The sequence below is a fragment of the Schistocerca nitens genome, chromosome 4 (assembly GCF_023898315.1).
Source record: "Schistocerca nitens isolate TAMUIC-IGC-003100 chromosome 4, iqSchNite1.1, whole genome shotgun sequence".
NCBI lineage: Eukaryota > Metazoa > Arthropoda > Insecta > Orthoptera > Acrididae > Schistocerca > Schistocerca nitens.
The window spans coordinates 318,495,803-318,522,555 of NC_064617.1; the positions used below are offsets into that span (position 1 = coordinate 318,495,803).

At 39.0% G+C, this 26,753-nt stretch overlaps 1 protein-coding gene across 1 annotated transcript; it reads right to left on the minus strand.

Moving 5' to 3' along the window:
• Window positions 1-221: 221 nt before the first annotated feature.
• Window positions 222-26,753, minus strand: LOC126251368 (vacuolar ATPase assembly integral membrane protein VMA21 homolog). The gene is made up of 4 exons (XM_049951750.1): window positions 26,538-26,753; window positions 26,026-26,131; window positions 21,359-21,503; window positions 222-359 (listed from the first exon to the last, which is right to left on the minus strand). The coding sequence occupies exons 1-3, from the start codon at window positions 26,556-26,558 to the stop codon at window positions 21,361-21,363; spliced, it is 270 nt and encodes an 89-aa protein (XP_049807707.1). The 5' UTR covers window positions 26,559-26,753; the 3' UTR covers window positions 222-359; window positions 21,359-21,360.

Sequence of the window (26,753 nt, forward strand, 5' to 3'; positions counted from 1 at the left end):
ATGTCACAGAGTAGTTGTTAAAATGAAACTGTGGTATTATAAGAAAATTATGAAGGTCCAATTAGTTGCTCAGGATGTTCCAATAATCACTATGTGTGTACAACTTTCTATTTATTATCTCCTTCCTTTTTAAGGCATAAAACCCTTGCTCTAAAAGTTCCAAGAGTGGCTACTCACAACTGTTCCATGACAGTTTTTACTGGCCCACAACACTTCAAATGTGTTGATGGAAACTGATGTAGTTCAGCATGACACATGCACACTCAGTTACATTTTATTGCTTGCAAAATATCTATCATCATATCACCAATCATCTGATGGGCACCTGCTTCCTCATTCTATCCACACAATGAAGATACCTGCAACAGAAGATAAAGCACTGCAGTTTATTTTGATTCAACAATTACACTTGAAATAGTTTGGAAAATATACCAGCAAGATAACAAAAGAGTACAGAAACATAGAAATTGAATCCACAAATTTAGTAGCACTTGACTTCAAATCTTTTTTCTATCCTGTAGGTAGGAGGTTCACTTGAACTGCCTACCTTTTTTTTCACCACTGCCAGTTAAGTATCACTTAATATATATCTGACATCACTGTACTGAATCACACAATCAAAAAAATTTAAACTTCTAACATAATCAAAGAAATTTAAATTTCTATGCTTGCAAAGGCATCAACTTCTCTTTAAGTGAGGTATGGTCTGTTCCACAAGATAAAATTATACAATCCTTGAAGCAATGTGAGGCTTTTTCAGAAAGTATGTGTACTAGATTGCTATATTTTTCCAAAAAACACACAGTACTGTTGAAACGAAAAAAAAAATAAATAAAAATTACAGGGTATTGTCAAAATGCTTGCGGACTATTTTTCCATATAATCGCCATCCTGTTCAATGCGTGTGACAAGTTGTAGCACGAAGTTCTTTATGTCCTCTTCAAAGAACTCTCCTGTTAGCTCCTACTCCCACTTCAGAGCCTCTTTGTGCATCTACTCAACGAATGAAAACTCAGTTCCACTCGTGTGCCTTCAGAGAGGAGAAAAGATGATAATCTGAAGGCACCAAGTGAGAGGAATACAGGGGATGGTTCAGAATGCCCCACCCAAAGAAGTCCAGGAGCGCCTTGGTGGCTAAGGCTGTGTGAGGATGAACGTTGTCTTGCACCACGCACAGTCCTCTCACCAGCATTCCCCTACTTTTGTTTTGAATGCTCCTTTCGAGATTTTTAGGATCTCACAATATTGTTGTGCATTGATTGTCTCCCCGAGGCAGAAATTCGACCTTTTCTATCCCAAAACTATGAGGCCATGATTCTTTTACCCAAAACTGTGGTTTTGAATTTTTTGGCAGATGGTAATTAGTGTGACACCACTGTGATGACTGTCTTTTTGTTTCAGGCATGTAATGAGCCACCCAAGTTTCATCTCCAGTTACACAAGAACTCAGAAAATCCTCACCTTCCAAGTTAAGGTCGCAAGAGAATCTCACAGGTGCTACTGACCCAATTTTTAATGTGATGTTGTCAGCTGTTTTGGGATCCATCTTGCACATAGTTTCCAGTATCCCAGAGTTTCTTCATGTATTTTGTATAAGAGACTTGTGAAGATATGTGGAAACCTTGCAGAAATTTTCTCCATTGTCAATCTGTGGTCTTTGCAAACAGTCGCCTCCATCTTTTGCAACAACTCAACAGTCAAAATGGAATGTCTTCCACCCCTCTGCTCATCATGAACATTTGCTCTGCCTTTGCCAAACTACCTACAACACTTAAAACACTCATTCTGTTCATAGCACCTTTGCCATAGACCACTCTGATTCATGAAAAAATTTGGGCAGATGTTATTCCTTCTATGAGTAGAAAGTGGGTCACAGCATATAGCTCATACTTGGCGAGATTTCATACTGGGAACTTTCACACAACTGGACACTTCAATATGAGTTTATGTTTTGTTTCTGTGATGCTTGGTATGGTCATGGGGTCCTTCCTCTACCACACAGTGTTGCCAACCCACAATAAACAAAAATCACCACCTTTTGTGGTCATAGTACATTACTTTCTGAACATGCCTCGCATTATCGTATCTAATACTACCCAACTGCCTTACCTGCATTTTACCCGTATTTTATCCTTTTTCATATTATTACTAGAATGATTAACTACATTTAAAAAAATATTACTTTACTTACAAGGACCTTATATTCTGGCCTCCTTCGATTTCCTTAAGGTTTATAGGATTTGAAGGTCAGTGTTTGGACACCAATTTCCCAAAGCACTACTCCCAATTGTAAAAATTTAAAAAAAAAGAAATGTGAAAAAAATAACCTTTGAATCTTAGAGGATTTCTGAGCACTGCTAAGTACAAAAAAATTCAATTTGATTAACATAAAGTTTGCCAGCTGACTTCATCGTGTAAAAGTCTAGTATATAATATTGCTGGTTCAAATTTCGCTAACAGTAACTTTTATTGTGTTTTTATTTAAATTCCACATTTAATGACAAATGGAAATGGTAAATAACAAATACTGAATATTATATAAAAAATAGCAGTTTTGTAATTACTGATAGCCTGAAGTGTTCACAATAAATTAAAATTCAGTAAACAAATGTGAAACCTCAAATACAAAATAAAATACTTTTTTTATTTCTACAGATTAAATAGCATTAGTGATGTATATAATTTTTTCATTTAATAAAAAGACATTCACATCTGTCTCATAGTTTATTTTCATACAACCAGCAACTAAAAATAAAAAGCTGTTATTTTTATTTAAAAATTACGATTCAATATTTGTTGATGAAATTTTCATCTATTAATAAATGAGTAATTTAAGTAAGAAAATTTATTGGGCTGAGATTTGAGCCAGGGACTTTACCTAGGACTTCATGCTACACATCACACAACAGACACTTATAAGGGGCAGCCAAATGAAATGAGACAGATGTAAGAAAGCATGTAAACTTTTAATTATTTCAAATGTAATTGCCATAACTGTTAAAACATTTGTCACATTGCTAGATAAGATGGTCAATGCCTTCATGGAGAAATGTTTAGGGTTGTCTACAGAACCATGATTGTACTCAGGAGTGTACCTTTTCACCTCAAGCATACCTATGACCACAAATGTCTTTCTTCAGGGCTCCAAAAATGTGGAAGTCACATGGGGAGAGATTGGGATTATCTGGAAGACATGTAAGGACTTTCCAGCAAAACTTCTGCAGCATACTTGAAACAGCCTTGGCAACATGTGGGCCACCTGATCTCTCCCTGTTCGATTTCCACATATTTGGAGTCTCGAAGAGACATTCATGGCCATCAATACAGTTCTGATAAAGAGGTGCAGGCACCGACTCTCTTGACTCACAGTGGGATAGAAGTATTAACAGTTATGGTGATCACTTTTGAAATAACAAATACTTTTTAAACTGAAATAACAAATACTTTTTAAACTGAAATAACAAACTGTTTGCTTACTATTTGTTATCTGTCACATTTTCATTTGACTACCCCTTGTATGTTTGCTATTTTGAAATTCCTTACACTTAGCAACTTCAAATGACGATTTTTTTAAAAATTCGTTTGAGACAAGCGTCATACTCCGTTAGGAAATTGAGCTCCAGGCACTGATATTCAAATCTTGTAAGAATGCAGAAAATCAAAGTGGGCAGAGCAGTCCGTAATGCCCCTTTGTTAGTTTTCTAGCTTTTCATACTTCTTACTCTTGACTTCTAATCTGCCTGTCCAAGCACTGTTGTTTTGCCCAACTTCTCTTATTATATGAACCTCATAGCACTGGGACTGCCCACATACTCTGTTTTACTGAGCAGCCTCCCTTCCATCCCTTTCAATTTATTGAGACAAATTCTGTTAGCACAGAAATTTGATGCCACTGTGTAACTGTGAGAACTAGTTTGACAGATGAACTAAGTTGGTACCAAGAACACACAGTCCATCCAAGCCATAGGTTTGTGATGGCAAATCTCACTGGCTGTCGAATATACAGTGTATGAAATAATGCAAGTAAACGAGTGACAAATTAGAGCAAGTACTGTGGAACATTTTGCCATATTACACTGTACTATTGGAGTCTTGGAGGAGTCAAGTTGCCTCATTAGCCACCCTGGCCACCCAAAGCTCACTGCCACCTGCTCCTGCACACCTGTGTTTCAGAACAATACAGTGAGCACCAGTTTCAGCCTCCCACAGATTCTCTTTGGAGCGGATGACTGAAATGGCAGTTGGCAGTCCGCTCATATCACAGGTAGTAGAGATGCATTTGGCTCAGCAGAATCCAGTCCTGGCTTTCATCAAGTTGTCACTCCTCGTAATCTTTGATCTTAGAGAAATTTTTCCTCCAAGCACAGTCAGTCTGCCAAGAACATTATAATTTGTGTTTTGACAGCTCCACGACATTTGACCAGGTGCTGTGAAATACCTCTGCCATATCGAACAAATACGTTTGACTTAAGGGGATCTCCCAAAGCATCATTTGTGACTGTTAAAAATACTTCCACAAGAGGAAGATCAAAACCCACTTCAAAATATGAAGGCACGATGGCATAAACCAACCAGTACTAGAAAAGCTGTTAGCTCAAAACCATAGCATTTAATCCATGTGTGTTGTCCATCCAAATGCAGTTAGTGTCTTACTGACTCAGCATCTTGGTCTGCATCTCATTCATAATAATCTGTATGGGATCTGTACTATGCAGCTGCAGATAAATCTTCGATTTTGATCTCTGATGTTTGTGGACCTGCACTATATAACCTACTTGTAACATGTCATGTACTCATGATACCACACTAATACTGTAATTTGTGTGCCTCACCACTTCAGACCTGAAATTATAATCTCAAAAACATACAGATCTTTTCTCAACCATTTTGTAGTTCACTGTTTGTAATCAAGGATATCACTGAAAATAATTTTCACAGAAAATCTTCCTAGTGACTTCTTCTCTGTCTTCTGTTTAAAGTTTTAAGTGGACTAGCTCTCAATGATGGCCGATATATGTCGTGCAGAAGGGAACTGTAAGTCTACCTCTTGAATGATATCTAAAGTCCTTGTTGACTGAGCAGCAAACTCCAAATTTCATACTGCCCACCACCTCTGAAATACAGAAAGGTCTTGATCGCACCATTCTTTATCAACTGTTATGCATTTCAAAATTTCATCATCAGACTGAAGGTGAGGAACGAAGCGTACACAAAAATTAACGATAGCAAACATGTACGTAATAATGTAAGTATGCATCTGAACATTCCAATATACAGAAATTTCAATTAGTATTGTACTTACATTAAAATCAAACTTTGGTAAAAAGCTCACGAAAGTGAGCACATCGACTGAATACAATACAGACCTCATCTCATGTAGGCATATTTGACAGTGCTGTTGTCTATTTGAATAGAACCAGTGTCAAACTGAGTGTGGCAATTAAGTTATCAAAGAAGTAAAAGAAGGCCAGTGGATGGCGCTAGCATTAACCATAAAAAGCAAGTCAATGAGTAGCTTTACAAACTTCTATGCATTGTAATTATGTAAAAGTCAGAACCTTGTGAATAATTTGTTAAAAATACATTTATGTTACTTTTATGGAAGAGAAACTCGTATACTACCAGCATGAAATGTGCATCGTTAGGTAACGTTTGGAACAATGTTACCCAGAGATTTTAGTCAGTAATCAGAACAGAAGACAACTGCAACCAATAACTGGTGTGGTACAATATAAACATAAAATCAATAGAGGTAATAAATAAAATATAACTTTTGAGGGAACATGTTTACAACCATCACTAAATAAAATGTTACATAAGTATCACCAAATACAGTCATACTACAATCGACAAACATGTACTAAATAACATAATCATTTAGATGAGCCCAGATTAGTGGCAACAACTTGAAATAAAAGAACTATTATACAATGAAACAGGATTTTTGAAAATTTTTACCTTAGTGTTAGATCATATCTGTCCAGCTGTTATCAGTTCACAACAATCATAAAAAGAAATTTTACACGAGTATGAGAAACACTAATCATTTACACTAGTCGAACAAACAATGGATGACACAATATAACCACTTAGATAGCCTAGGCGAGTGGCAACAATTTGAAATAAAATATTACAATTTTCCGTATGTTAGCCTGAAACTGCCAGTAGAGGTTTGCGACAATAATTCATAACATAACTGATTGGAATTTAGAAAAGGACTTCTCATGATCAACATTCCCCTCCCTGTTAAAAAAATTATATGTAACACCTTTTGGTTCATGAATGTGTGAGTAAGGAACAAGCTGTCAAATTTATTTTTGCTATGAAACCGACATCTGACGACTGGCAGAGTGCGAAACATGTCATTTGGAATAAGTGCACCAAAAACAACTAGTATCTGTTGGTTTGCGACTACTCAGCTTTTCTCTAATCCAGTCAAATACATTAATACAATATTTATATTAAAAAATGTAAAAGTATGATATCAGAAATGTGTAACAGCTCAGCTTGAAGTATACCTATAAGAACATCCAAAAAATATCTTAGCATATTGTGATTGAGGATATAAAGTTAAGATCATTGGTTGGGGGAGGGGGGGAGAACTGATGCCTCGACAACCGTAATGCTGAAATAGTGGTTATAATATTTAGATGCAGACCTGAGTCGAAACAAGGCCCCGGGAGTAGACAACATTCCATTAGAACTACTGACAGCCTTGGGAGAGCCAGCCCTGACAAAATTCTACCATCTGGTGAGCAAGATGTACGAGACAGGTGAAATACCCTCAGAATTCAAGAAGAATATAATAATTCCAATCCCAAAGAAAGCAGGTGTTGACAGATGTGAAAATTACCGAACTATCAGTTTAATAAGTCACGGCTGCAAAACACTAACACGAATTCTTTACAGACGAATGGAAAAACTAGTAGAAGCCGACCTTGGGGAAGATCAGTTTGGATTCCGTAGAAATACTGGAACACGTGAGGCAATACTGACCCTACGACTTATCTTAGAAGCTAGATTAAGGAAAAGCAAACCTACGTTTCTAGTATTTGTAGACTTAGAGAAAGCTTTTGACAATGTTGACTGGAATACTCTCTTTCAAATTCTGAAGGTAGCAGGGGTAAAATACAGGGAGCGAAAGGCTATTTACAATTTGTACAGAAACCAGATGGCAGTTATAAGAGTCGAGGGACACGAAAGGGAAGCAGTGGTTGGGAAGGGAGTGAGACAGGGTTGCAGCCTCTCCCCGATGTTATTCAATCTGTATATTGAGCAAGCAGTGAAGGAAACAAAAGAAAAATTCGGAGTAGGTATTAAAATCCATGGAGAAGAAATAAAAACTTTGAGGTTTGCAGATGACATTGTAGTTATGTCAGAGACAGCAAAGGACTTGAAAGAGCAGTTGAACGGAATGGACAGTGTCTTGAAAGGAGGGTATAAGATGAACATCAACAAAAGTAAAACGAGGATAATGGAATGTAGTCGAATTAAGTCGGGTGATGCTGAGGGAATTAGATTAGGAAATGAGACACTTAAAGTAGTAAAGGAGTTTTGCTATTTGGGGAGCAAAATAACTGATGATGGTCGAAGTAGAGACAATATAAAATGTAGACTGGCAATGGCAAGGAAAGCGTTTCTGAAGAAGGGAAATTTGTTTACATTGAGTATAGACTTAAGTGTCAGGAAGTCGTTTCTGAAAGTATTTGTATGGAAGTGAAACATGGACGATAAATAGTTTGGACAAGAAGAGAATAGAAGCTTTTGAAATGTGGTGCTACAGAAGAATGCTGAAGATTAGATGGATAGATCACATAACTAATGAGGAGGTATTTAATAGGATTGGGGAGAAGAGAAATTTGTGCCACAACTTGACTAGAAGAAGGGATCGGTTGGTAGGACATGTTCTGAGGCATCAAGGGATCACCAATTTAGTATTGGAGGGCAGCTTGGAGGGTAAAAATCATAGAGGGAGACCAAGAGATGAATACAGTAAGCAGATTCAGAAGGATGTAGGTTGCAGTAGTTACTGGGAGATGAAGAATCTTGCACAGGATAGAGTAGCATGGAGAGCTGCATCAAACCAGTCTCAGGTCTGAAGACCACAACAACAACATATGCTATTGCATATGTATTTGCTATTGTTAATTTTCTTGTACACTTCATTCCACAGCTTCAGTCTGATGAAATTTTGAAATGCATAATGCTTAATAAAGAATCGTGCGATCGAGACTTTTCTGTATTTTAAAGTTGTGCCAAATCTGAATAGTCACCTGCCCCTATCATGGGTGTATTTCTCCATCAAGTAAAAGACCTGTTTGTTCCTCTGTGTTTGTAAACATTATTATGGCTGCAGAAAGTGTGATTTGAGTCTGCTATCTGCAACTCTACTGTCGTGTTCCAATCTGCATACGATATGATTCAGAGAGTCAAATTTGTCTTCATTGGAGAATAGAAAAATTTCATGAACTATGGGAATCTTGGTATGAACAGAGTAATGTTGACACACTGCACATTTATATTTACATAGTGGACACAATCTTCACCTAACTGCCACCCTTGAGGAAAGGCTATAGGTAATCAAGTGGCAAATATGGAGATGCTTATTAGGTCTTCAACACTGTGTTTTAGACACTTTCCGACCCTAAATGAAGATTTTTCAGGAATGAAAACAATTGTAAATGAAAAACTCAGGTGAAGTGGAAAATGCTATAAATTAGTTTAGTATATTCAAGGTTGTTTTAGCAACATTTATGTAATTTTCATATACTGCAAAATTAACATACACGTATCTCTAAAATTATTAATGAAAACGAAGCATGGAAACAATCCACTTGTATTATTAAATACAATACTAATTTTCATTGGTGACTGAAGATAATTTTCTCTTGAGCGGTATTTACTGTGAAATTACTTTGGTGACATGCTCTTCCTGAAGACAAATGGCTCATTTTACTGATCATCATAGCACTTAAAGTTTCTATATTCATACAAGATTGAAATTCAGTAGTGTTAGGAAAAACAATACTGAAAACTCTCTCACAGGTAGTATTACTGCGATGAAAAAGCACTAATGCAATCATAAGCTTGCTCACCAATGGATACTTTTTATCTACTCTTTGAAAGTCATCAAACTGGTATACTGAAAACTCCAATTCTAATTTTTTTTTTACACACATATTTTTCACTCAGGACATTGGGAAAGAGCTCGCTGAACTTCACAACTGATGTAAAAGATATACTGTCGTAAATCCAATATCCATAATGTCCAAGTTTTTCTTTGGTGTAACTACACGAGTTGATGAAAAACTTCTGATATCTTCATAAAATTTTACAACATACTTTTCAAACTTGGTATGACGAATAGTAGCTTCTAGTGTTTACAGCAATAATAATATCTTTATCTCCTTTTTTTTTATATTTTTCGAAATTTCGTTTCCAGCAGACAACAAGAATCACATACTGCAGAAGGTTTGATAAATCTCATAACCAAATCTTTAAATAAGATATTTAGGGTGCTAGGTAACTTAAGAGTTACTGGCTCTTCTTTCTGAAGGAATACATTTGCTTTTGTAAATAATGGAAGAGTATAATGCAAAAAAAGAAGACATGGTTTAGTAACTGGATCATTTAGAATGGAGTGTATTCTACTTAAGTGAGAGCTGTTTATACTTTAAGCTTTCTCAATGAAAAATTTTACCACAGGTTCTCACTGTTCAGTTACTCTTTCCATTGTCTGAAGCAAAGAGAGGTTTACTTGTACTCAGGAAAGGAATTATTACCATTTGTAAAACATTTTAGTAGCATATAATTATTGGAATGTAAACAGTGCCTTTTCTGATTCTTTTTCTAAACATCGAGTTTTAAAATCTCTATCCTTTTAGTAACTTTCTGTAACACTGCAATTAAGGTGATAAATCTGAGATAACTACGGACAATTTGTAATAGTCATGTCTTCACAGACATTTTGATGTTTGCGGTTATCTCGCCTGAAATTTTCATGTCTGCAAGTGGCATAATCACAATTATTGAACATGACCTTCACAACAGCATTACTTACATGTTTCATATTAATATGTCTTAAGTTACTGCTGACACTGAATGTTGCACTACAAAATACACAATTATTTCGATAAATGTTTCAAGAATCTGAGAATCACACTGAAAATTTCGAATATAGAGCATTTGCTGTAATGATTCTGTGGAACTTTAGCATCTATATGGCCAAAGCACAAACACCGTTACCAAGATCATACAACAGCACGAAGCACAAAAAAAGGAGCAAAAATACTCCATATGCCTTCTATTCCATGGAATGCCTATAGCCTTTCCCTGATCCCCTTCCAATACTCCACATGCCTTCTTTCCCTCTCTACTGCTCCCACTCCAGCACAGCCTTCCAACTGCACCTAGCAGCCCATCCTGATCCCATCATGTCCCTGCACACTCCTACAGGCAACACAGCATCTTCCCTCACTCCTACCCTGCCATCCCTCCCCACCCCATGCCTTCTCCTAAACCCTGCTATCCACTCTCCATGCCACCTTCTAATCCTCACTACCCACTTCAGGAGGTTGCTGCTCATGCCAGATGTAGTTTTAGTCTGCAGTCAGGGGGGGGGGGGGGAGAGGGGGAGGGGGGAGATGGGAGAGGGGGAGAGGGAGAGGGGGAGAGCAAGAGGGGGAGGGGAGATGGGGAGGGGAGAGGGGGAGGGGGGAGATTGCACGGAGTGTATTAAAAAGCAACTCTGGAGTCATTCTGCTCTCTGTGCTGTTAGCCAACCCACTGATTTAGCTTGTACTTTTCTTCCTTGACTCAGTGCCTCTCCAGCTATGTTTGGCTTTACCGGATGTTATTCTTGATCATAATAACTGTATGTATTCACTTAATTATTTTTACACATATGATCAGATAAATGCTTTCAGATCAATTCTTATATCAGGTCAGTTACTAAAAAAATCTTAATATTTTTTACATAAGATATCATCGTCTTTTACCTCCAAGTGTTAGGCACTTACCTGTTACACCCTCTTGGTTGAAATTATTAATCTTTCCACCCTTTTCTCCATCTTCCTACAGATCTTATGCAAACTGTGTTATAATTTATCAATAATTCAGGTCTTCTATCAGCTTTCCATTGTTTTGGCATAGTCCATTCAGTTGTTTCTGTATGCCTTCACCTGCTTATGAAAGCTTTTTGTCATGGTTTTGACACCATTTTGTAGAACTTGGTTAGATTTTCCTTTCTTACTTTAACTGTGAAGGTTCTACACATTTCTGTCACAAATGAGATAATATTTCCCAAGAGACTGAATGAGTATACATTCTATTTTCTGATCATTTATTATTATTTTGCTGGGAGTTGGCTTCTGACCCCTGAAAGTCGTAACTTCTGTTTTCCCTGAAGGTATAAACAGATTAGATCCCTTTGCGGTTGTGGGTAAGATATTAACAACTGTCTGGAATGTGTTCTCAACTCCAATGAAGTCATGTACTGGGATTATCAAACTAGATGAATATTTATCTCAGGCATATAAATTACTTAAAATTATGCTACACTTCTTATTTTATATTTTATCTGCAATGAAAATATGAAAACTAACAAGAAATAGTCTTATTTTTAAAATCTTTGCACTTGATAAAAGTATTTAGGATTCTGTTGTAATATTTTTAATTTTTACAGCAGATGGAATGCAGATGATTTAAATTTCAAAACTACTAGGGACATAAACTTATTATTTCTCTTTCTATAGGTATAATGGCCTGAATTAAAGAGGCAAGGTGACTTTCTTCTACGTATTTTTGTGAGTGAATGATGAGTGGTTAGTCATGAAAAAGAGGTAGTTCATTGCAGTGAATGAGCAGTTGCAATCTGATCTCTGAAAAGAAGGGTTTTGCCCATCTCTAGTTCCAGAACACTTACTTCCCTGGTGCACTAAAGTTACTTGTACTTCTGTCGGCAGCTCTACTGCCATGATAAAATGATGGTGGGGAGGATGCAAGAAATCCTAATTCCATTATCAAATTACATCTGATCCCATATCATTGTATTTTTGTTAATAAATGTTGGTGCAATACCAGTTTTACAAGCACCTCTTTTGAGGAGTAAAATAGAATTTGCCTGTTAACACTGGCTGGCAATGCTAGCAAAATACATTTGTCCTGTAGTGTTTGTATCACACTGCACAGAAATCAGCATTCTCATAAATTAACACAATCTGAGTCACTTGAACAGCAAGTCTGAGGTAATAACAGTTAAGAATGATGCATGCAGTAAGCATACACTGTCTCATGCTTTGAAAAACTTTACTAAACACTACCAGTTACTGGTTTCAGATGCTTTCACATCGATCTTCATGAAGATACGAGTTTCTTACGACACCCACACAAACTTTAGATGTGCTGAAACATCAGTTCTGTCTGCCACTGCTTCTTCATCTCCACTAAAACTATAGCCCTTGATCTTTAGCATTCTGTGAGTAGCTCGTACTAAGTCCAACTCTCCAAAATGGGTGATGTGTTGGTTTAATGATTTTATTTGCTGAGTATGTAAAGCAGCATGCCAAATTTTGTGGACCGAGCGAGGTGGCGCAGTGGCTAGCACACTGAACTCTCATTCAGGAGGACGACGGTTCAATTCCGTGTCCGGCCATCCTGATTTAGGTTTTCGTGATTTCCCTAAATCACACCAGGCAAATGCTGGGATGGTTCCTTCGAAAGGGCATGGCCAACTTCCTTCCCCATCCTTCCCTAATCTGATGAGACTGATGACCTCGCTGTCTGGTCTCCTCCCCCAAACAAACCAACCCAAATTTTGTAATTTGTACAATGATTATACACTTAAACAGTAAGCTTGAAGTACTAATATTGACAAATAGAGTGGCACTGCATCTACTACTTGACACTAAAGTTGGCAAGGTGCTAGCAGCATCCATGCACAGCTTCCTTTTCTACTGCAGTACCTGAGGGAGGCTGAAGCTGCTCCTCACTTTACTGTCCCAAGATGCAACTCTTCTGCACAGTGTGTGGTCAACACACCCTGGAGGCAAGCACACCTACCATATTTTACAGACTATAAGACACACCTTAATTTTCAAGCAATACTTTTTTCAAAAAAAATTACTTGTTTACCATTTTTATTATTGCAATGCAAAGAAGACTAAAAAAATGCATAGTTTATAAAACCAAACTGGCCTTTAAAACCCCTGAAAACCACCATCTGAACTTTCTTCTTCTTTTTCTTCCTCTTCTTCCTCATTGTCATTGCTGTCCTCTTCATATATAAGATGGTTTTCACTGTCATTAAGAGGATTACTTATGTCACACTTCTTGAAAGATTTAACAATAATGTCTTTTCTCCCTCTAGGCCAAGTCTGTTTTATCCACTGACACACTTATTTGTTTTTAGGTTGTTTTGAATCTCCTTTTGGCACAAATTCATGTTGGGCTTCACCCATCATCCATTTGTTCCATTTCTCTTTCATATGCACTTTAATATATTTCTTCACAGAGACACTGAGGTTTAGTTTGTTTTGCTTTAGGGTGCAAAAAACAACTGGGGTCATATGCACCCAAATCAAAACTACAGAACATGAAGACAGAGACGAGTTAAAAAACGACTATACATCCGTCCCAACTGGCATAAGAGAAGACGGCTAAAAACAGGCACATGGAGAAAGGGCTAAAAAAAAAAAAAAAAAAAACCACCATACAGAACAGAGGCCCGAAACTAAAAATTAAATGGCCTTCACCACATTGCTTTGGCGGATAAAAAGTAAAACGTGGTCGACAGCCCGCGCGTCATTTGCTAAAACGACTGATAACTCACATGGCAAACCAAAGCAGGAATGTAAACAGTTAAAAAATGGGCATTCCATCAATAAGTGACAGACAGTTAAAACTTGGGCACAATGTGTACAAAGTGGTGGGTTAGTGCCACTTATCAAATGACAATGGCTAAAAAGGCAGTGCCCAATACGCATTCTAGTTAAAATGACCTCCTCCCGGTGGAAGGACTGAGAGGAGGTTGTCCAAGCCACTGAGAGAGGCTTAATCCTGAGCTTATTCCCGTGACAGGAGGACCATTGGCGTTGCCAAAGGGACACCATCTCCTGACACATGGCAACAGAGATCATCGGAGGGAATATAGACACTAAAGGGCTAAGGTACAAGGACTGCAGCCTTGGCAGCAGCATCAGCTGCCTCGTTTCCTGGCAGATTGACATGCCCAGGATCCCACAGAAACATCACACTGGCTGCACCAAGAGTGAGCAAGTGACAGTTTTCCTGGACCCGCTGCACTAAGCGATGGGCGGTGTACAGTGCACATAGACTTTGAGTGGGCCTCAGCAGAGGACACAATTGATGAGACTGTGTTGCCAGATGTACTCTGTGGCCTGATACAGGGCAAAGAGCTCGGCCGTCAATACTCGGCAGTTTGCCGGAAGCCGATATTAATAAAGGTGTCTGACAAGGCAGAACACACATGCAACTTGAAAACTCTGTCTTTTAAAAATTCCTGAAGGAAACAGGACAGGTGGTCACGGAAGCCCCACATGTAAAAAGTACAGAGGATACCAGTCCTCCGGTTGGTGTTGTATGCCTTCTCCACATTGAAATACACGGTCACAGTCTGGAATTTCCACAGAAAACCATTCATGACATGAGTGGACAAAGTAACATGATGGTCAACTGCTGAATGCCACGCTCTAAATCCACATTGTGCATTCGTCAGTAAACTGCAAGACTAGAGCCACCATACCAGCCGGGCATGAATCATACGTTCCATCACCTTGCAAGCGCAGCTGGTAAGAGGGATGGGACGGTAGCTAGAAGGAAGGTTTTTATCCTTACTGGGCTTAGGTATGGTTATGTCGGTGGCTTCACACCAATGTCCGGGAAATGTGCCATCTGCCCAGATTCGGTTGTATGCGTTAAGCAGAAAGTGTTTGCCCGCAAGAGAAACATATGAAAGTGGACGGCGTCTGGCCCTGAGGCGGAGGATCAGGATGAACTGAGAGCATGATCTAGTTCCCTCATAATAAAGGCGGCATTGTAGCCTCACGTTTTGGAGGAGAGAAGGGTATCGCCCGAGCCTCCCCCACTCGTTTCTGAAGAAGGAAGGCAGGGTGATAGTGGGAAGAGCTCGAAATATCCGCAAAATGGCAGCCCATGGTGTTGGAGATAGTAATAGGGTCCAAGATGACATCATCTGCTACTATCAAAGGTTGGAAATTGGGCAATTGATCTTGGTCCCAGAGAGCTATCAGAGGCTGGCTCACACAACAGAGGAAAGGGTGGAACTGTTAAAAGAACTACTGAATAAAAATCCAGCTAGCCCTTCTGCTATCCCGAAAAACGCAACAACACTTTGAATGCATCTGTTTATGAGTGCAGTTTGCCATCGTAGGATGACTGTTAAAAACGTGGAGAGCATGTCTCCGTGCACAAATTGCATCGTGGCATGCCTCAGTCCACCACGGGACTGGGACACGACGTGGTAAAGTGGACGTGCAAGGAATGGAACATTCTGCAGCAATACATCTACATGCTTACTCTGAAATTCACGCTTAAGTGCCTGGCAGAGGGTTCATCAAACCATTTTCATGCTACTTCCCTACCATTCCACTCTTGAATGGCGCATGGGAAAAAGGATCACCTAAATCTCTCCATTCGAGCCCTGATTTCTCGTTATTTTATTATGATGATCATTTCTCCCTATGTAGGAGGGTGTCAACAAAATACGAGGGTCACTCCAAAAGAAAAGCACACTACTCTTTTTTCTTTTAAATCCATCTTTTATTCTACATTTTTGAAAGTTTTACAGTGTGTAGATACATCCTTTAGGAACAATATTTTCATTTCTCCACATAATTTCCATCCCTCTCAACTGCCTTACGCCATCTTGGAACCAGCGCCTGTATACCCGCAAGGTAAAATTCTGGACCAACCTGTTGGAGCCACTGTTTGGCAGTGTGCACAAAGGAGTCATAATCTTCAAACCTTGTTCCATCAAGAGAGTCTTTCAGTTTCCCAAAGAGGTGATAGTCACATGGAGCCAGGTCAGGATTGTAAGGCGTTGTCCATTCAAGTTCTGTGATCGTTTCCATAGTTTTTTTGACTGACATATGGCCGTGCATTGTCGTGCAACAGCAAAACATCCTGCTTTTGCCGATGTGGTCGAACACAACTCAGTCGAGCTTGAAGTTTTTTCAGTGTCGTCACATATGCATCAGAATTTATGGTGGTTCCACTTGGTATTATGTCCACAAACAAGAGTCCTTCGGGATGGAAAAACACTGTAGCCATAACTTTTCCAGCAGAAGGTGAGGTTTTGATTTTTTTTTTTTTTTTTCTTGGGTGAATTTGCAAGATGCCACTCCACTGATTGTCTCTTCATCTCTGGTGAAAAATGATGGAGCCATGTTTCATCACCTTTCACAATTCTTCCCAGAAATTCATCTCCACCATTCTCGCACTGTTCCAAAAGTTTGCTGCATACGGTTTTTCTTGTTTCTTTGTGAGCCAATGTAAACGTTCTGAGAACCCTTGTGGATGCTTCCCACTGTCTTGTTTTCACAGCACAGGAATTCTATGACAGCACGTTGCTTCTGGCAAACGTCAAGTGTAGCAGCCATCTTGAAGACATGCTGTGACGGCACCACTCACAAGAACAGGTTGAACTAAGTTTGAAAACAAGCGGGAAGGATGAATCTACACACTGTAAAACAGGATGAATCTACACACTGTAAAACTTTCACATTTGCAGAATGAAAACTGTATTTTTACAAAAATAGTGTGCAATTCTTTCGGAGTGACCCTCGTATTTTCAGATTCCAAAGAGAAAGTTGGCGATTGAAATTTTGTAAATAGATCTCACTGCAAAGAAAACCACCTTTGTTTCGGTGACTGCCACCCCAGCTTGGGTATCGTATAAGTGACACTCTCACCCCTATGGCGCGATAACATGAAACGAGCTGCCCTTCTTTGCACTTTTCCGATGTCCTCCGTCAATCCTACCTGGTAACACTTGTGAGATATTCCACCTGGTTATCACAACTGGGGAAATCTTGTTCTTCGAAGGTTGCCAGGGAGGAGTGAAGCTGCCAGTTAGCCTCAGTAAGCTGCCATTTGGGTGTGGACGTAGATGGGGGAGGAGTCAGCCAATGGATAGCACACGGGAAACAGTCACTCGAGTAGATGTCAGGAAGAACATACCACTCAAGACAATGGGCAAGCTGGGCAGTGCAGAAGGATAGGTCCAAATGGGAGTAGGTGTCAGAGGAGTCGGAAAGGAAAGTGGGTGCGCTGTCTTAAGGCAGTAGAGGTTAAGCTGGGTAAGAAGGTCAGCCAAGAGTGCACCTCTCTGACAGGTCCTGGGAGAACACCACAGGGGATGTCGCACATTAAAGTCACCGATTAGCAAAACTAGGGGAGGTAGCTGCCCAATAAGCTGATGGAAGTCTGCCATGGTGATATCAAATGATGTTGTTGTTGTGGTCTTCAGTCCTGAGACTGGTTTGATGCAGCTCTCCATGCTACTCTATCCTGTGCAAGCTTCTTCATCTCCCAGTACCTACTGCAACCTACATCATTCTGAATCTGCTTAGTGTATTGATCTCTAGGTCTCCCTCTATGATTTTTACCCACCACACTGCCCTCAAATGCTAAATTTGTGATCCCTTGATGCCTCAAAACATGTCCTACCAACCGATCCCTTCTTCTAGTCAAGTTGTGCCACAAACTTCTCTTCTCCCCAATCCTATTCAATAACTCCTCATTAGTTACGTGATCTACCCACCTTATCTTCAGCATTCTTCTGTAGCACCACATTTCGAAAGCTTCTATTCTCTTCTTGTCCAAACTATTTACCGTCCATGTTTCACTTCCATACATGGCTACACTCCATACAAATACTTTCAGAAATGACTTCCTGACACTTAAATCTATACTCGATGTTAACAAATTTCTCTTCTTCAGAAACGATTTCCTTGCCATTGCCAGTCTACATTTTATATCCTCTCTACTTCGACCATCATCAGTTATTTTACTCCCTAAATAGCAAAACTCCTTTACTACTTTAAGTGTCTCATTTCCTAATCTAATCCCCTCAGCATCACCCGATGGAGGAACATAAATATAGGGAAAAAGTCAGGTGCGGAAGGAAAAGGCGAACTGCAACAGCTTGAATATGGATAGTCAGGGAGATAGGTTAACTATGAATGTCGGCTCCTTTTGAGCAGCATGAGATGGAATGGCACCCTCAGGGGGAAGGTCAAAACGAACCCGTAAGAAATGTGAAAGCTCAAAGCAGTCTTGAAGGCACAATTTCGTTTCTTGAAGACAGAATAAAAGGGGACGCTGCAGTCATAAATCCTCTTTGTGGGACCGAAGGCCATGAACGTTCCATTGGAGGAGAGTCATGATGATGAGATGTAGGGGTGTCATCTCGGTGGCTGGCGAGTGATAGCCTGTGAAGAGTCGCTACTACAGGGCACAGAAGCAGGAGGATCCTGCTCCATGGGGTCCATAGAAGCATCGGCTTTCTTGAGTCCAATGCTGAAAAACAGTTGGTGATGTGCATTGGTGACACGGAGGCCAGCCGGGCTAAGGTATCACGTGGTGACACCATCAAAGAGGATCTTCGAGTCGCCAAAGGAGAAGACCATTTGCCTTTGGTGGATCTCTTCGAGGCTTTTCAGTTAGAAGAAGACTCAGGTGGTGTTTGGCTGGAGGCACAGAGGAAGCCTCCACAGAAGTACTCCTCCTGTCCTTTCTGAACTACAGGTTGTGTAGCTAGTGGCTAGAGAGTTTGATGGCTTGTTGCAGAGCTGGATGGGGGGATGCATGCTACCTTGATACTTGGATATTTCACAACCTCAGAGTTGAATTGTAGGTCGCATGGCTGTGACCATGTCCTTCATGGAGTGAGGGGTAACAAGAACAGGGCTATAGGTGCCAGATGGGAGAACACAGGGTTTGTAACTAGGCAATAACTTCTATCACTGTAGACCATGACTCTTTTATCCAGTGACACACTTGTTTGATTGTAGGTCATTTTACAGCTCCCTTCAGTGTGAATTAATGTTGGGTTTCATCCATTTGTTCCATTCCTCTGTCATATACATTTTAAATGGTTTATTTATAGAGACATCGAGAGGTTGCAATTGTGAAGTAAGCCCTCCTGGAATAACTGCAAGCTCTGTATTTACCTGTCACAGTTTCTCTTTCACAGAATTTTTCAAATGACTACCAAATAAGATGACAACTCTTCTTCAATAAAGCACAATTACTTCTTCTCACACACTGTGGCTCTGAGCACTATGGGACTCAACTGCTTAGGTCATTAGTCTCACACAATGTTAATCCACTATTTCATACCAGCCTCATCCATCGAGCCCTTGTCTTGCACATCAACAACAACTGGTAGTATTTCAGGTTTTGGCACTGTTTTGCACTTGAAAATGATAATTGGATTAAGTTTAGTACCGTCAGCACAACATGAAAGGAAAAAAGTGTAGTGTCTTTTTTCATGTCCACTTGTTTTTATAGTTACAGTTTTAGCACCTTTCATAGCAACAGTTCTTTTACTCGGCACATCAAATAACAGAGGAGTTTCATCCATATGCACTATTTGGCTTAGTTCCACACTGGCTTTCTTTCGAAGCTGCACTGTAGTGCTACCTTACAACTATGTACTTTAGTCATTTTTGTACTAATTCTAATGCCATTTTGACAGTGTCCCTGAATCCATTTCCATATTTCATCTCTTAGTTTTGGCCATTTTGCATTCAATCCTGTTTTTACACATTTGGTCTTAATTTTTTTTTGCCCTTCTTTATTAGTCCTCCAATTGCGAATGGCTTTTTCTATTGGCCGGGGAGCCAGAATACTGCTCATCTGCCCTGTTTCCATGTTGTTCTGCATATGCTTTTACTTCTTATTTATAGCTTTCATCACATGAATATCTTTTATTGTTTTCCATTATGTAATTAGCTACTAACAAAAATATTCTACTGTTACCAATAACACAAATCACTTTCAATTCAAGTTCACTGGCGCCTTAAGACTGCATTGACACCTAGGCTAGACAGTGATCTGGGTTTGTGATGGCAGGGTGGGAGGGAGACAGTGTTAGCAAGCTTGTGAATCCCTGCAACTCATGTTCATCTCATCGGTGCACTGCTGCTGCCAGTTGAATCCAATGCTGCCAGATAGAGAGTGTTTTCCTGCGGCTTCGAACATACAGCCATTTTTAAGACTGGTGGGAATTGTAAATGAAACTCTGGACATTTTTATATTAATTTCAAGTATAAGATACACCTGAATTTTTGAGGAAATTTTTCGAAGAAGAAAGTGCGTCTTATAGTGCATAAAATATGGCACCTTTTGATACACGTCTTCCAGTTGTAATGCTGTATAATGTGGGCTTAATGTTACACGTTCAAAACTCTTTTCACTAAGTCAATAAATTACTCACTGTAAAAGGTTTTTAACTCTTTTTATGGTTTTTTATTTATTCCAATGATTCAATACATGTCCATGCTTGTTGATGATGTTCCACTCCCTGTTACCTTAAATTACCATATCAGTTTCCTGTCATTCATTATTTCAGGACTGTATGCACACTGAAGCATATTTTAAATGGCTTGTAGTAACTAGCCTGGCATTCATATTGCAGAATAATTAACACATTAAGCACAAACTAATCATGTTTGAATGAATGATTCTAGAAACAGCAGCCTCAATGAGAATTTTACCAAATTGCCATATTTTTGCCTGTGCAAAAGACACCTCAACAAGCATGTTATCCTATTATCAGCAATGAATCTCAGCACAGAATTAGTTTTACAGAATCATTCCACAGAATTAAAAACCTGACAAGTTCAAAAGTAGAGGACTCCCAGAACGAAAAAAGGAAGTAATGTATGGTTTTGTCTTCACCCACCAGTACATCTTATCCCATTTACAACTTTTGTAAAGTTTTCTTTCTTCTAATAAAAAACTGAACTGAAATTGCTTGTAAGAAAAAGATATACCTGAAAAATGTAAGTCAGGTTGATGCATAACAAAAATTATTACATCAGAGGAATGATTATTCAAGAAATAAGACGAAAGTATCACAAATTGTGTTTATATTGCACTATATATAAAAATGCATTTTACCACTTTCTCATCTTACATTACCTTCACAACTAGAGAGACAATAAAGAATCATTACATAAATTATTCACACAGCAAGTAAGAAAATCACACAACTGTCACCAAATAAATACTGATAAAGCCTTCAACTATTAAATTTTGATGAATAATTTAAATTTCTACATGAATCAGAAGATTGACAAAAAATGGGCATCACCTTTAATCCCGTTTGGTAACAGGCTTAGGAGGTTCAGTCTCTGAATATGCTTTGATTATGAAAAACACCAATGAAATGTGAAGTACTATTACTGCAGTTATCGCTGAATACACATTAGCCTTGATAGAGTCATCAGACAGGAAACCTGAAAGGAGATAATATCACTGGATGCATAATTTATGTCTATTATCATAATTATCATATCAGTGTTTTACATTGTATTGTTACATACATAGTGGGGAAAACATACATTCAGCAATGTTGTTTCTGTTGCAAAGAATTGAACTTTTAATTTGAAGGACAACTTTGGGGTCATTGGAAGTGTCTGATTCCACCTGTCTTCTTTGACCCATGATGGAATGGTGCACTGTGTGACGTCACTGTTGTGTGGTGTTTTTGAGTTGGTACGTCTTTGTTGATGCCATGTTGTTGTACCTGATGGTGCTCTATTGTTGTGGATGCTGATGAGTTGAGTTTAAGGTGTGGTACTGGGCTCATTTAAGTCTTGGCTATCACTGTGATAATGTGGGTTTACTTGGATTTGGGCAGTTAGTGCTGTAACGTGGATTTGGAAGGGTTTGCTTTGTTTTCAGGGAGTTGTTACATAGTTTTTTCCTTTCTTTGTTTATGTTTTGGCAAATTGTGAAGTTTTGTCTGTTTTATATTCATGGTATTTCGGTTGTGTTTTAATTGATTGAATCAACATTTATTTTTTTGCTGATTGGGTTTTGGTTTCAGTGGTGTTTTGTGAGTTATTTAATGGTTTGTGGGTTGCCAGTAGGTATCTAGAGTTGTGCTTGAACTATATATGTCAAGTGAAATGTCCGATTCCACTTTTTGGAACTGCAGATTTTGGTTTCTGGTATTGTGGACCTCATTTGAGCTATACGAGTCAAGTGAAGTGTACAATTCCTGTTGGTTTTGTGGCTGTAGCTCTATGTCTTGCATAATATTTGTTTTGGGATGGTGCAGTGTTTTGTATTATTATATATTTAGCTTGTCCCCACCCTACACCCCCTATTTCCCACGGTTGTTCTGTTAGTCTAATTTTATTGTTGGAGTGAGATGTTCTTGTGCAATTTTTATTTCTGTTCGCATTTGCTGGCACTTGTATGTATTGACAACATCGTTGCCATTCATATACACTGGAAGTTGGCGTTTCCACAATACGCTTCCCTAATTCCCTACTTTTAAAAAATGTAATTACAGTATACCAGTTTCATGAATACCATATTGGATACACACTCACATACATGACAAATGTTACATATATTCCTCCATAGTTAGCTCATTTACTTTAATACTGTATTATTGGTCTCAAGCCTACTTTTCTCATTTCTAACAATGTGCATTCAAATATGAGAAACGTGCTTTTGAAACTGGTCACGCAGTAATACAGGAATAATACAAAAAATTTTTGACACATAGATACTACTATAATAGCTAACAGTTGTCTGAAACTGTGATTTTTAAGCACCCTAAGGATTGTGTGCCTTGTGACATTTACAGACCTAGCATATAAATAACACTAACTTTGTACTGAAAACACAAGATTTCAAACACTGTTGTATGTAAAACTTACATAAACAAATTATCACCTACACAAATGATTTCATTTATCAATTTAATATACAGCCCAACACAATAATTCATAATGTTTGTATACAAAAGTGTTTTTCATGTCTTCTAGACTTTTTGTACGATCCTCTTCTGTTTGGTATAGAATATATTAGGCAAAAATTAATTCAAGGTATCAGCTACCAAGAAGTTGAAGCTTTATTTCGGAATGGGAAGCGAAATTCACTATTTTTTACCAAACCAAATAGGTCATCGTTGGACAGACAGATGTCAGTGTCCAACAGCACAATATTTCAGCAAGTGACCATGTTGCCATCATCAGGTGCGCTGATGAACTGGCCGCTTAGGGGCCATCGCAGAACTTCTGTTTCTTCCATCCCTTCCTTCAATCTGCCACACAGTGAAGAAGATAGAGATATCGCACAGTGAACTGACTTCATGGCAGGCACAGGAACAGCAGATGTGCTGCCATTATGCATACCTGGGCAGGAACCTAGGATGGTTCAACTTGATAGGGGGAGGAGAGATGTCTGATGGAGATCTCCGACACCACAGCACATCAAACTGGAGGGGGGGAGGGAGGGGGGGAGGAGGAGGAGGAAAGTTCCCACATTCAAATTATTCTCTGAACCAAGAGCAGGTTCAAATCTGAAGAGGAAAGCTCTGAGATATTTAGCCAGTCATGGAACATATATAGGAAAAGACAGATGAGAGGCCACATGAGGAGGAGTGTCCATGCAGTTCACAAAAATATTGTCTCTGTTGAGGTCCAAGTTGAGTGTGACAGTGAAGTCATCTGGTTGCTTGTAGCACGTGTAGATGAAATCAAGTTAATTGTTCGATGTTTTACTGGTCACCCAATTCTGCTGTGACAGTGAAAGAGCCATTCGAACAAAGTCTACGGTCAATAATGCAAATAAACTGATCATGCAATACCGGTTGGAGACAAATTTAAACTGCTGAGTAATGTTTGGAGATGGTATTACTAGTCCAGAATGAGATTTTCACTCTGCAGCGGAGTGTGTGCTGATTTGAAACTTCCTGGCAGATTAAAACTGTGTGCCCGACCGAGACTCGAACTCGGGACCTTTGCCTTTCGCGGGCAAGTGCTCTACCATCTGAGCTACTGAAGCACGACTCACGCCTGGTACTCACAGCTTTACTTCTGAGAAAGGCAAAGGTCCCGAGTTCGACTCTCGGTCGGGCACACAGTTTTAAACTGCCGGTGTTACTAGTGTCCCATTTGACACAATCCAGTCATTTAAATATCTGGGCATAACGTTGCAAAGCTGTAAAGTGAAAAGACTATGTGAGAACTGCGGTAGAGAAGGTGAATGGTTGACTTTGGTTTACTGGGAGAATTTTTAAGGAAGAGTGGTTCACATGTAAAGGAGAGTAAAGGTTGCTGGTGCGACCTATTCTCGAGTATCACTTGAGTGTTTGGGATCCATATCGGGTAGGATTGAAGGAAGACATCGAAGTAATTTACAGGGGGATGGCTAGATTTGTTACTGGTGCATTCGAACAACGTGTAAGTGGTACAAAGATGCTTTGGGAATCCCTGGAAGGAAGGCAATCTTCTTTCTAAGAAAGACAACTGAGAAAATTTAGAGAACCGGCAATAGAAGTTGACTGCTGGATGCTTCTACTGTCTCCAACATACATTGTGCATAATGTCCATGAAGATAAGATACGAGAAATTAGGGCTCATAAGGAGGCATCCAGACAGTTGTTTTTCCCTCACTCTATTTGTGAGTACCGACAGCAAAGGAAATGACAAGTAGTGGTACAGGGTGCCCTCCATCACACACCGTATGGTTGCTTGCTGAGTATCTATGTAGATGTACAGGAAGAGGAGAAGGAGGGGAGAAAGTGTCATGTCAGTTTCTAAGTTATCAGTTTACCAGTGCACTTGATGATGTCAATGCTGTTGGCTGCTGAAATATTGTGCCCATTGAACACTTACACCTGGTTGTTCACCTATGAACTATTTCATCATGCAGTAAACCAAGAAAAGCTAAAGAATCACAATTTTGTATCATCTTGCCAAATTTTATCAAAAACGAAAAGGAGAAAAAAAGAAAGAGTACTATCCAAGAGTGGAAATGAAAGCAAACGTACAAAGCATCAGACAGGGCACAAATGCCTCCTTTTTCAAATTAACTAGTAATTGCTGCTACATCCAATCAGTGTATCAAAAATTCATATTCTATGGAAGTCATTTTTTAAATAAGTTCTGTTGAAAAGTACGAGAAACTAACACCCTTCAGTTTTTTCTCTGAACACTAACAAATTTTGCAGTTCAGATTTTGTTACCAACACAGTGACACTCCCAAGTGCATAGTGTTAACAAGGGTTTAAATGATTACGACTGGTACTGATAACACTGTTTTCAGGGAACCAAATATTTTACCTAAATGAAATGAATGCTAGGCTTCCACTGAAAGCATTTCATATGGGCTTAGCAGGACAAAGGTATGGAGATCTTGTGGCCCATTCCACCCATCAAGCTTTGTGCTAGTTTGGGTTAGTGGCTGGATAAAGTGTTCTGCAATGAATCTGATTCACAATTGTGTCCTTCAGTAAGAATCACTTTGGTATCACCCCTATGACACAGAGGAGGAGCATCCTTTGTGACAAATGACAGTTCAAACAACTCTCTTCTCTAAATGTATACCTCATTCATAAATACTAGGCCACACATTATATGCCTATTGTTATCCACAGGCTTACGAACTTCATGAATCAAATCAAAGAAAACAAATTCCTGCCATTCCAATGGGTTTACATTGCATACACTACATGTAACTATTCATTCTTCACTGTACTTTCATTACAGTCCTTCTGAATACAGGTCTTGAAGTGATAAGTCTTCACAACTTCTTTTTCCTCGCAGGAAAACCAACTATATTGTTCGGGACGACGCTGTAGTGGCATGTTGTAGCCGTGACATGCTAATGTATAATATTAATTAAATAGGCATTACATGGCTACGTCATGATAATCGGCTCGATTGCAGTGATTATAAAATTGCATGAGGAAAACAGCAAAATTATAAATGAAATACATGATTCACCTCTTCCACTTACCGTTAAAAATCACATACTTAACACCAAAAAATGTCGCCACGGGTAATATCATCACGCCGAAACAGTACATAAATACTGTCCTAATTATGTCGATGTCCGACGAACCCTACAAATAAGCATGAAACTCAATATTCTGGGATGCTGACTAAGCCATACAGATAACATTAAAAGAAAAACAAAAAACACTGACCACTTCATTTATAAATGAAGTGTACCGGAAAATAATGAAACTTGCTAAGAGGAAATTAAAATTTTTTCTGCTTGAGAACCACTACCACTCCACAAAAGAATTTCCGTAGATTTTCGGTTACGAAATCTACATGTTGAATAACATTACCGCAAAAGCCGCATGCAGAGGAATACTCTCTGAGTTTATATATTAGAATTGTGAGCTTATTAACACACAACGATTCATAAAGTGTTGTCAGCAGATATGGTCTACGGAACAAGCAGAAAGCTAAATTACTATCATCACAAATATCCTCAATACAATCACTTCCACACGCACTTACTTTTGGTATCCTGTTAATCATGTCACCACAGTTAGTGCACACACGAATATATGAAAATAATGCCCGACGGCTTCACACGCTTTATCAGCTGCACCTTTGCCAGTCACATGTCTTTACTAACCAAGTAACCAGTGTTTATCTGGTGCTTTGAATATACATACACAAGCGATGATCGACTGCAATGATGCTATTGTCACTTTTGTTTGCGCACAGGCA